Source organism: Polyodon spathula, chromosome 5 (assembly GCF_017654505.1).
Source record: "Polyodon spathula isolate WHYD16114869_AA chromosome 5, ASM1765450v1, whole genome shotgun sequence".
In the NCBI taxonomy this organism is placed as follows: Eukaryota; Metazoa; Chordata; class Actinopteri; order Acipenseriformes; family Polyodontidae; genus Polyodon; species Polyodon spathula.
This window is the reverse complement of record NC_054538.1, coordinates 30777490-30790406: the sequence shown is the minus strand read 5'-3', so window position 1 is coordinate 30790406 and position 12917 is coordinate 30777490. Positions and strand designations below refer to the sequence as shown.

Sequence of the window (12917 nt, the reverse complement as noted above, 5' to 3'; positions counted from 1 at the left end):
AATAAATATTAAGCCACACATTTTAATATTTATATATTTTGAACTGTACTGTTTATTTTGGTAACACTTGTTTTTTGTTCATCCTAAAGTGTATTTTTAAACAATTAAAATAAACACTAAGGTCAGTCCTAAAGTCTTTTGCATATATTTAATTCATTCAAACTTATGGTTGTACATTGCAAGAAGGTAGCGATATAACAATATGAAGTCACTTTCACAGGTTGTGTAAATTTGTTGAACTTTAAGTAGAAATTAGTTTGAGTGTTTTTTGACAGGATACGTGTAAAACAGTTTTATTAAAAAAAAAAAGTGGTTGGGCTGAGCGCAGCCCTGAGTGGAGGGCTTAGGTTGGACAGGGTATCCTCGGCTCACCGCGCACCAGCGACCCCTGTAGTCTGGCCGGGTGCATGTGGGCTTGCCTGTGAGCTGCCCAGAGCCACATTGTCCTCCAACGCTGTAGCGCTGGGCTGGCTGCATGGCGAGCCCGCAAAGACAAAAGAAGCGGTCGGCACATGCTTCGGAGGACAGCGTGTGTTTGTCTTCACCACTCCTGAGTCAGTGCAGGGGTGGTAGCGGCGAGCTGAGCCTAAATACAATTGGGCATTTCAAGTTGGGAGAAAAACGGGTTAAAAGTTAATTGGCGACTACTAAATAAAATTTTTAAAATAATAATATATATTTTAAAAAAGGGCTTGGTGACATAGTGGGTTAATGTACTACGCTATTGGTACTGTATTCAGACCCTTGATGGTTATTACAGTCTCAATTCCTGAGCATCAGTTAAATAATTTAGGACCTTGTGGAACAAAGGACTGGAATGGTCCTCTTACAAAAACATAAATATACAGGAATCGGCATTGCCTAGATGAGTAGCTATTTTAAGGCAAAACTCATTTTTCCCTAATCCCTTTTAACAGTGAAAGCATACAAAATATTGGCAGTTACAAAAGGTAAAACAAAAGTTTTGACATCCTACAGCATGTCCACTTCAGCCTACAATCGTTCAGTCCATGTTGTCATACAAATTAAGCTGTCAGGAAAAGCCTATCATGTGAATGTGATTGCTTAGTCAGCTTTTCTCTGTGGCAGTCATAAAAGGCAGAGCTCGAAGAATGATCACTGCTACTCAATAAAACTGTATAGAATTTGGAAGAAGGTGCCACAGCTATTCGATTAATTTTACCTCTCTAGGATTTACAAGACACATATAGAAGTAATGGGATGAAGTAGGAGATCAACATTGTAAAATAAAAAGCATTGTTCACACAAGTAGTCGAGTGCAACCAGTAATTCACGATGCCTGAAGTGATGCAGTGTGGTGCACAAAATTAATTGTGCAATTGTGTGGCTTTCTTTTGGTCTTGATGGACTGTGTGAAATGTTAAGAGTGGGGGAATTGGTAGCTGTTCATCCCAACCAAAGACACAAAACATGCCATATCAACCTGGTTCTATCTTGTAAGAAAACACATCTGTGAATCTAGTCCTGGAGCAAGACAGTCACTGGATCATGATTAGTGTTGGGCAGATATGAAATGAAGTATGGGTGTCCGTTAGCCTACAACTTCAATACAGTTGGATTTGTTTTGTCGAGCTGAGTAGATAAAGCTTTCCTAGGTTTGCATATGAAAGACTACCTGTGACTCATAAACCCATAAACCTTATTACAGCAGTAGAGCTTACAGTGCTAACAATCAGCATCCTCTAACCAAACCCTTCTCTTCATCCCTCTGTACTCCACCCACCTCCCAGCCTGTCAGCAGTAGCAGGCCCTGGGTCAGAGGGGCCTTGTGCTAGTCCAGCTACTTTTCTGCCAGTTGCAGTGACTCATAATGACTGCACTATAAAGGTATCATTAAGAGTCATGGCACAGAGGAGGGCATGATGCTGAGCATAGTAAAACAAATATTTTTTTATGATGCTTGAGAAATAAGAGATGATATATTTTAATATCTTTCTTTGCATGTTTTTTGATAGGAAAATAGGTAATGCTATGCTACCCCTGTTTTGTTCTACAGGAAAAAAAAAAAATGGAACTATTGGTACCAGGGAATCAATTTGTTCTGATAGTCGAGTTACAACTGTAAATTAGTTGTACATGGCTTTCCCCTGACATCAAAATAGAAACCTTTACCTTTTACCATATGATACACATAGCACTATACTGAATTGTAAATACCAAAGACTGAGGGCTAGCCAGTGCATTTTCATTTACAACTGGGTACAAGAACATTGCACACAGGAAGGCCGGCTACCAGTGGAAGTTCTGATAACAGAGGTGTTTGTATAATCAAGGTTTTACTGGACTTATATGTCAAAAATCAAAAGCTAGTTGAACATTTTTTTGTTTTTTTTTCAATCTACCTGCTGACCCTGCTCTTCTGGGAAGCTTTTAACCATGGTGAATTGCACTAAGATGAAACAAAGGGAGGAGGTTTTTAAGCAAGTGTGTTTGTTCTACAGTGGTTGAAATGTTGATCTACAGGTTGATGTAGTCTTTCCCTGTTTGCTAGGGAGCCCTCGTGAGTGCCTTGGCAGATGACAGCATTCACCTCTGGAACCTGCGGCAAAAGCGACCAGCCATTCTTCATTCCCTCAAATTCAACAGGGAGAGGTAAGAACACATCATATTTACTACGGCAAAGAGAAAGTCACTGGTTTGTTCCTTCGGGACAAAATGTAGTACAACTTATTGGAGAACCCTTCTCACACATACATTCATACTGTACTGTAGATGCCTTGAAATCTGTAAAATTCCAGTACAATATATCCGTATCGCTGTATTGATAACTCAGTTGGTTCTTGTTTTCTTTTATTTCTTATACTTCCCTTATAGTTAAGTCAGCCTTACGTCTATTTTAAATATATCTAGAGCGCTTATCCTATTGTGATTATTACAACTGGTTGTTATACAAGAATCTGCTGGGGGGTGCTGTGTCAGTCTGTTATATTTATTAGGTGTAGGTCGTGGGGATTTACTTTTTCATGGATACTGTGATGCTCAAACTTTGTGTCTACATACGTGGCAGGATTTATGTTTCTGAAATATTTTTTATAAAAATAAACACACGTGATTGTTTCTTGTTTCATAGGTTTTGAGGTATTCTGCCTCAGTTAGGGTACATTTTTTGCACCATCAATTTCATATTGATTTCCTTTAGAAATCCACTGGTTTTGGATAAATGTGTACAAGGAGGAGAATTTCTATATAAAACACTTTCGATGCTCTTGTTTGTTGCTCACTTTTCATGGTCCCTGTTACAACATTTTGAATTGCCTGAAGCCCAGGTATCAAAGTTGTTGCATATCTAAATACAATACAGTAGTTGTAGTTACATCTAGCACTTTAGTTATGTGCAACTACAATCTTCTTTTTTTTTTTTTTTTTTTTTTAATATGTGAATATAGATCCTACCTCAGTTTTGTTCTTGAGATAACAGAACACATTTTTTGGAAAGGCTTTAGAAATAAAATGTATTTCTTTGAATTTGAAATGATAAAAGTTGATCTTTGGACTTCCACAAAACAAATAAAGAACAGATGGCAGCTCTTTCTGCCTAAAGCGGACCAGCTCAGATTTCCTGCTTAGCTGCCTTCTAATTTATCTGCATTGTTCTAATATGCGATATCTTTATGTAACAGTACATTCCAGGAAGACAAAGAGTTAAGTCACATTATTGGTTAACAAAACAGAAATTAACTGATGTGCATAATAAGCACTGAGGTGTTTAATAAATGACCCCCCACCCCACAATTTTAAATTCTTTAGATCATACAATCGAACTAAAGTTGATTCTATTTTATTTATGTATTATTTATTTATTGCATTGAAAAATATCAGCTCTTCCCAGGTTGTAACATTTCAGTCCAATTCAGTAACATTTAGACTTTATGTTGTGGATTCACTTGACATTTACAACATGAAGACCCTGAATACCCTAGAGCTTTCTCTAGTTTTTACAGTTCTGCATGTTAAATAGTTGTTAGCAGGAGGATGGGACTGGCAAGTATTACATTGTTCTTGTCACACGTTGGGTCTGCTGATATTAATACTACTACTAGTAACAATTGAATTACAGTGCTCAATACATTCTGTTTTTGTACCACATAACTAATGTTACCTATTGGTTTTATTTAATCTCCAGAGCAGCAGGTTGAAGTGGGCTTGTTGTTCAAGTTTACACAATTTCATGTCTTTTAGTTTTACGTTTTAAAGATATAAAACCTGGTAGCCTTTTCACACTTGCACAGCCATACCGAGCCGAGCCCTTACGGTACGGCTAGTTTCACACCACTCATTTTGTTGAGCCGAGCAGAGCCGGAACCATGCAACTCTGGCCTAGCAAGATATCTGGTACTGGCTTGGTGTTGAGCAAGGCTGGGGACTAGGTTAACTCTTACTGTCAAACGATAAAGTCTACCAAAAGATTTCACAGGAATTGAGAAATATGGGACTAAACCGCAGCGCCAAACAATGTTGTGAAAAAATACAAAAACTAAAACAGGATTACAAAAAAAAACTAAAGATCATAACAATAAAAGCGGATCAAAATAGTATGATTTAATGGACACCGATATGCTGAATTCGGCGACGTGTCTTCTGGAATCGATCTGCAGTCCCACACGGAATGAAGCTGAGTTTACACTTTACAACATTCTTTAAGATTTGGCACTTTTTACTTTTTTATAAGTATTTGTCCTTTTAAATTGTTTAACGTTGACAGGTATCATTTAAAACAGAGACAGAAAAACTTACTGTGTTAACTGCAAGATTTACTGCTGTTTCACTAATTGTATTCCATATATTTTGAATAATGAATAAAGTTTTCAGTAATTGCACATTTTTTGTGGTTCCTTTATAAATCAGTTGTTAACAGAATAATAATAATAATAATAATAATAATAATAATAATAATAATAATAATAATAATAATTAAGATACATATATTACTATCTGAAAATCACATTCAATATGGAATTTTTTTAAAAATACCACATATTAACGTTGCATGTATAAAAACAAGTTGTAAAGAAAAATATCTTTATGTTACATTTAGATTTTGTTTTTAATAGGCCTACTTTAAATCTATTTTTCTGAAGTGTTTACTGACATTTTTCAAATACTATCTGTAACTTTTTAAAGTTACTATTATTATTCGTATTAATCTAACTTTAATAATATGAAATTAAATTGTTCGGTTTGTATTTGCATTCAGCAGCATGTGAAAAACAAATACAAACAAGAAGAGAACCGCGAACTCTAGATCCATTCTCAAAACAAATCCACACCACTCTGTGTGCCTGTGTCACTGAATTTGACAACACGTTCCGCAGTGCAGATTGTACTTGTACAGCAGTGCCGAACACACCTGAGCCGCACTGGGTGGGCTCGGCTTGATTCCGGCTCGGCTATGAGACTCATGTTGGGAACTGATGTGATTTAAACTGTGAATAAATATAATGGCACCGAAGCTACTGTATTAACGGGTGGATTGAATGCCTCGATAGAACAGGGAGCTCTGTCCAAAAGCATCCCTATATTTATTTGCAATGTTTAAATAACCAGTGACCACTTCATAAGGAAGGGATGAACTTGATTCCATTTTGCAATACCCTGGACTTTTGTGTGTATCTTAAATTAAATACTAGTAATAATATTTCATTGCAGAATGAAAGTCCTATATAGTGTTATCACAGCATCAATTAAATTAATTCTAATACAATACATGTTTTAATAGTTTAACCCAAATTGTCTGACCTACACCTGTAGCTGAAATGTTTAAGGTCATTTTTAAATGAGCTTTAAAAAATATTCTATGTTATCTATTCTATATTAATTTAAGCATCAATTAAATTAATTCTAATACAATACATGTTTTAATAGTTTAACCCAAATTATCTGACCTACACCTGTAGCTGAAATGTTTAAGGTCATTTTTAAATGAGCTTTAAAAAATATTCTATATCATTACTGTTATATTTAATGTTTGGAAATGATATATTTGTATGCATCCATATAACAACAAAAAACAAAAAACAAAAGAAACCTAGGCAGATGAATTGATTATATTTCTCTATACATTGCTTAGTGGAGCCAACCGATGGTTGGTGAACAATACACTGAAGTACCACTTCTACCGTGATGTCGTGCAGGTTAGACAGTATCCCATTTCGCCAACTAAAAGATGTCTATCAGATAGGCTCAAAGAGGTAAACTAAAAACTCTTGTAGAAATAGGACATATGGCATTTTTGCATTGTGACCACATAATTCCACTGGTATATGGTGAAAAAGGAATTGCCTGCTACTGTCTTTACGCTGTACAAGGACATTTGCTTAATTTGGTGTGTTTGATATGTTGAATTGGACCCCGTTAACACTTGCGATTTAAGGCGGCCCTGGGCTGCTTCAGGGCCGCCTTTTCCTATATGTTAACACTCCAAAAAAGGACCAGGGCCGGCCTTTTCGTATCACATTACCAGTTAGATTTTCTGTGATAACATGGAAAAACACAGATTTTCTATGAAGGAGCTTTTTTTGTTTTACATTTAGGGAGGGGCAAAAAACATGCAAGGCTTTTTTTTTTTTGATAATAACCATTCCATACAAGCACCATATATAAATATTAACACAGTCAAATTTGCTTTAAATTTACATAAACATACCTGTCTGATAAAACTGCTTCCGGTATTCAAGTTCAGCGTTGAATGAGGCTTCGGTTTACTTCAATTAGTATCCAGAGCTGTTCCAAAATGCTGAAAACAATAACAGTAATCCTTAATCGGATCAATGAGTCGATGGTAATGTGCTGTTCTGTACTTCATGCAGCAATGTTGTAGATTACACTTGCAGGCAGACGATTGTGTAATTGTAAGTGCTAAACATAAATTGAATGAAACGAAACATAAAACAGCAGCAAATTTGGGTTCTTTTCTGCTCTCAGGTTCGCCAGCACGTCTCAGACAGTCTGGCTGGAGAATGCTGCAGCTCTATTTTACAATAGCCATCCGGGTGACGAAGACTCTGAGTTGAACTAACATGAATATTTTTTTTTTTTACAACACGGAACTATTTGTAATATTTGAAGTAAAGAAAATAAAATAAAAATGTTTTATTGATCAACGGCACTGGTAAGCTTGCAACTTGCTTAAATTTTGAAAGTGTAAAAAATTGTATTTTCACTGTAATAGGTTATATTTCAATGCCTGTTATTGTGATTGTTATTCTATAACCATATGTTCTGTAATCTTCCAAGTAAAGGGGTAATGCTGATGTTCAGTCTTGTTTACTTGTAATGGATAGGGACTAGAGAATAATAATGACAATGATAATAAGAACAATAGAATATTTTAACAATCGTGTTTGTAAACAAAGACGGTATTCATGCAGGTTAAACAAATACGTATAAATGAGAAGAAGCATTTGTAATGTATTTAACATCATTTAATGCCGTGTCTTTCATTAGGAAGGAGCAGTAGAGCTCTTTGTGAGTTTGTCTTGTGAATGTCAGTCATTGTGTACAACCTGATAGTCATTTGCAATCTGAGTGAAGTATGCATTATGAAAATAAATATTTATACCTGTCACTGTAATAAGTGAAAACACTAGCAAGTTGCTGTTTTTTTTTTTTTTTTTTTTTTTCTAAAATACCCCCGTGTTCTTACGAGAATAATGTGATTGTGGGTGGGGGTAAGCTTGGACCGTCACCCTGTTACACACCGTAACATGAAGTCAAAATAGTCAACATATTTGTTTTTTTTTAAATATTTAGCATAAAATCGCTACTGTGCTGCATTGAAAAAAAAATAAAAAAATGAAACACCTGCTACAAAAGGATTGCTGTATATCCCGATAGCGCTTCCATTCTGAGTGCAGGCTATTGTTCCATATATATATACATATATATATATATATATATATATATATATATATATATATATATATATATATATATATATATATATAGCAGTTTGCCACATTTTAGGACTGCTGTTCAGTCACATGTGTGAACTCGCAAAGGCGCCTTAAAAACACAAATGTGAACGGGGTTGCAGAGCTAAATATGGGGCAGCCCAGGGCCGGCCCACTAGTGTGAACAGGGCCTTGTAGGATTCCTGAGCAGATAAAAGTCATCCTAATGAGCTGTCACACTTTTTATAAGACGAAGCTTATGGGCTGCAGATCGGGAAGGATACCTTGTAATGAAGAGGTTTGTAATTGCTCGTGGTTGGAAAGTTGCTACTGGCTTCAAATGCAAATTCATTTCATATTGTGCTGACTATTATGAATATAATAATTAGTACATTTGTAATACAGTCAACACATTCCTTTTTCATTTTAAGGTGTAATTTTTCCCTAGGACAAGGTTTTAATAAATGTGCAGCTATTCTTTGTAGAGTCTTTCATAAAGTAACAAATTAGAAAACAACACATTTGATAACAATAAATTATTTGTTTTTGGAATTTTATGCACTGTGTACATTAAATTCTACATGCCTGTAATTATCCTTTTTGTTATGGTACATTGTAAAGATACCAGCTTCATGACTACAATTTTATAACATGGATAGATGCAAAGTTTCATGTTATACATGTTTTAACAAATAACATTTAAGATGTTAAACAGGGAGAAAAATAGATATGTTGAAATGATAAACTTATAGATCCAGACATACAGCAGCAGTAGGTGAAATATTGTGGTAGGGGATATTGTAGCAGAATAGACCTTGGAGGATAGGAACATTTAAAAAAGATTAGCAAAATCAAAGCCTAATATACTCTGTAAGTAAACTGGTGCTACACTGATGTATCAGCTCCCAGTGATTCTGCAGCCCTGCAGTGTGTATGTGTTTCATAATCGTCTGGTTTCACAGATTAGCACTAAACTGATTAGCCTGCATTACTGTACCAAAGACAATGTTAAGTTGTCCAGAGTTAGTGGTAGCCTGGGTCTATAAAACCAGACAAATATATTTTAGGAGTTTTTGATCAAACGTGACAGAATTTGTCAAATGGCAACATACTTGTTACTACTAATTCTGGTGTTTTGTAGTTTCACTCTGTGTTCGCTTGTGCTACAACAGACTGCAAAGGATGAGGCAATAATGTACAGTAAATGGAAGTGATGGGGCCATGTGCCACAGAACATAGGAAAAAAATGACTCATGAACCAGACACTGAAAACAGCCAACTGACAGCCAAGAGCCAACTGAAGCCTTCTCACAAGGTTGCCTCTGTCAGTACCAAGCCCAGGAATGGCTGAAAATCTCCCCAGAGATTACAGCAATGAGCTATGAACTTGTCATACTTTTCAAAAGGGGAAATTGACCCTGTAGCAGCTGGGAACATGTCCAATGGGCCTTCCTATTGTCTCCTGGAGAGTTGAATATTTATTCAAAAAATAAATTAAAAAAAATGTATTGGTGTGTTTTTTGAGGACTAAAGGCTCTTACACACCAGACACAATGCGAAGACCGACACGACCAAGCGACGCGAGAAAATCAATAAAACCTGTGCTTTTCAATAGCTACCTTCACACTAAAAGCGACACAACAAGCGCAGGGTTCGACATTAACCATGGCCCGGCGGCCCGGCGGCGGTAGAGAGCGCAGTTTGGCGGGTAGTTATGAAGCACCACAGGCCCAACTGGGCTGGTAACATTTGTGTAACTGTATAATGTATATAGAATTAGTCCTCATGGCGCCCGTTTTCTGGACGCAGGAAAATTAGTCAGTGTGCCAAAAAGCTAAAAAAAAAAAAAAAAAAAAAACATTTACAAACCCATTTTTTAAAATATACCTGCCCACCCGCACCCCCGATAACTGCGTAATTGAACTCGTCTGAACTTTCCCGCGGCACGTCGTATTTGTTGTACAGTCGGCATCTGAGACTACATAGTGAAGTGCTGTTGATAATACTCGTGACTTCGACATGGCAGTTTTTTAATTTTTTTTTTTTTTTTTTTTTTTTTTTTTTTTTTTTTTTTTTTTACAACTAAGCAACCTTCTGCACCTATAAGCCAAAAGTAAAGTATTTAAATCAATAATGATAAACAAAGAAAGTATAAAAAAAGACAAATATAGAGTGGATTGGACAAAGACTTAATCTAGCTTCATGATGACAGTGAAACAAATCTGTTACCCAGACTTGCTGATAAAACAACAGCTTTTTTGTTGGGAATTCAACATTTAGTTGCCCAGTCTCACAGTAATATTTCGCAAGATAACAGGTGTTTGTCTGCTGCTGTGACTGCAGCGAGAGAAGATGATGAATACCCAGATACGCCATGTGGAAGCTGGACGACGGGATCGAATTGTCTAACGTTTTGATTTGGGATACAATGTTTTCTGGTCAGAAATGCCATTCACAATCTTTACAGGACTCGTTCATATCGGCAGTAAGATTCGTGCTGACTTGGGAGAGGCTACAAGCGACAAGGATCTGAGAACGATTATTTTGTATTATGATTATTGTTTGAATAGTGTTTACTATTATAATTAGTATACATTCATTAACCTTTTAGCGTTGCTAACAGCTTGCTTGCGAGTTTGCTTGTAAAAAACGAATATCATTTGTACACATACGATTTTCATATCTTGAATACAGTATTTTCATTTTCTGACAAGTTTGCCAATATGTGCATATTAAATGGCTGAACTAAATACAATAGCATGTATTGAAAGGCTTCGCTTAGCCACTTTTTTGAGACGTGGGCTCTCTTTAGTTACTGTACACATTATTAAACATACGGGAATTAAAAACCATCATGAAAGAATATGCATGCGAGCTAAAGTTATTTTTTCTTCCCCCTTTCAGATTTTTTCAGAACTAAGTCTGTTTGTGTTCATAATGCAGTTTGAAAGTGCACTTGGCTCGTTTATATAGTGGGTGAAATAGATGTTTACCATATCCTGCAAAGCATATTGAAAGATGGCAGCTATCGATGTATTGCTCCGGTTTTTAATATAGCATGTTTTAGTTTCTTACACATTGCTGTGGAAGAAAGCACTGGGGAGCACTTTGATAACACCGTGTAACAATTTTTTTTTTTTTTGTTCCTGGGTAGTAAGTGTTATTTCCTAATTGCTTATGCCTCAAAAGTATAGAAAATGGCTTTTACAGCATAATCGTAAATCTCGAAAAACTACTCACTTCTAAATCTTTTGTAGTCATTTTTGTATTTCTTTAGTATAAACAGATGTTAATTTGGATTCATATGTTGTTTTTTTCTGACTTTATGTGAACGAAAAGACACACATTTGCCCGTTTTCCTATTGGAAATAGTGATATTTTGAAATATCACTGTCCTGGTCACAAAAGCAAAGTTTGTGGGGAATAATAGCCATTTTCTATACTTTTGAGGCATAAGCAATTAGGAAATAACACTTACTACCCAGGAACAAAAATTGTGTTACATAGTGTAATTTAATGAATACCTACTTGAAAGCCTACAGTAGGATAATGGCGTTTACCCAGTTCTGCACGGTTCTCCCAATGTTGACATTAAACAAAGTAATTTGAGAAGGTTTTACTATTTTGTGAGTTTTGTCGAGTTCGCAAGATTTTGGTGCCTGACCAAAGTTTCTACCAGAGCTTGTTTCTCGCACTGCCCTTGTAGTTTAGGATTACCAGATTTCCACAGTGAAAATAAACGGGTCGTTTTTTTTTTCTTCTTTAATTTACTGACCCCGTAGCAACGCTAAAGCCAAAAATAACAGTATATAAAATAACACAATAATAGTTTAAAAATTAAACATCGCCTGAATTTATTGCAGATAATAACTTTTATTTTTATATTGTCATCTAGTCAAAGCATGTTAAATGTACAAAAAGCCAGATTTAAAAAAAAAAAAAGATCAGCTATTACCATTTAAACACACGGTATACACATAAGAACATAAGAACATAAGAAAGTTTACAAACGAGAGGAGGCCATTCGGCCCATCTTGCTCGTTTGGTTGTTAGTAGCTTATTGATCCCAAAATCTCATCAAGCAGCTTCTTGAAGGATCCCAGGGTGTCAGCTTCAACAACATTACTGGGGAGTTGATTCCAGACCCTCACAATTCTCTGTGTAAAAAAGTGTCTCCTATTTTCTGTTCTGAATGCCCCTTTGTCTAAACTCCATTTGTGACCCCTGGTCCTTGTTTCTTTTTTCAGGCTGAAAAAGTCCCTTGGGTCGACACTGTCAATACCTTTTAGAATTTTGAATGCTTGAATTAGGTCGCCACGTAGTCTTCTTTGTTCAAGACTGAACAGATTCAATTCTTTTAGCCTGTCTGCATATGACATGCCTTTTAAGCCCGGAATAATTCTGGTCGCTCTTCTTTGCACTCTTTCTAGAGCAGCAATATCTTTTTTATAGCGAGGTGACCAGAACTGCACACAATATTCAAGATGAGGTCTTACTAGTGCATTGTACAGTTTTAACATTACTTCCCTTGATTTAAATTCAACACTTTTCACAATGTATCCGAGCATCTTGTTAGCCTTTTTTATAGCTTCCCCACATTGCCTAGATGAAGACATTTCTGAGTCAACAAAAACTCCTAGGTCTTTTTCATAGATTCCTTCTCCAATTTCAATATCTCCCATATGATATTTATAATGTACATTTTTATTTCCTGCGTGCAGTACCTTACACTTTTCTCTATTAAATGTCATTTGCCATGTGTCTGCCCAGTTCTGAATCTTGTCTAGATCATTTTGAATGACCTTTGCTGCTGCAACAGTGTTTGCCACTCCTCCTACTTTTGTGTCGTCTGCAAATTTAACAAGTTTGCTTACTATACCAGAATCTAAATCATTAATGTAGATTAGGAATAGCAGAGGACCTAATACTGATCCCTGTGGTACACCGCTGGTTACCACACTCCATTCTGAGGTTTTTCCTCTAATCAGTACTTTCTGTTTTCTACAT

At 36.0% G+C, this 12917-nt stretch overlaps 1 protein-coding gene across 2 annotated transcripts in view; it reads left to right on the top strand.

Annotated features, from left to right (window-relative positions):
- Positions 1 to 12917, top strand: part of LOC121315831 (syntaxin-binding protein 5-like) — a 136420-nt gene that overhangs the window by 44330 nt on the left and 79173 nt on the right. For both annotated transcript variants that reach the window (XM_041250307.1, XM_041250308.1), the window contains exon 4: positions 2513 to 2613. In XM_041250307.1, coding sequence (XP_041106241.1) covers positions 2513 to 2613 — 101 coding nt within the window. The remainder of the gene's footprint in view (positions 1 to 2512; positions 2614 to 12917) is intronic.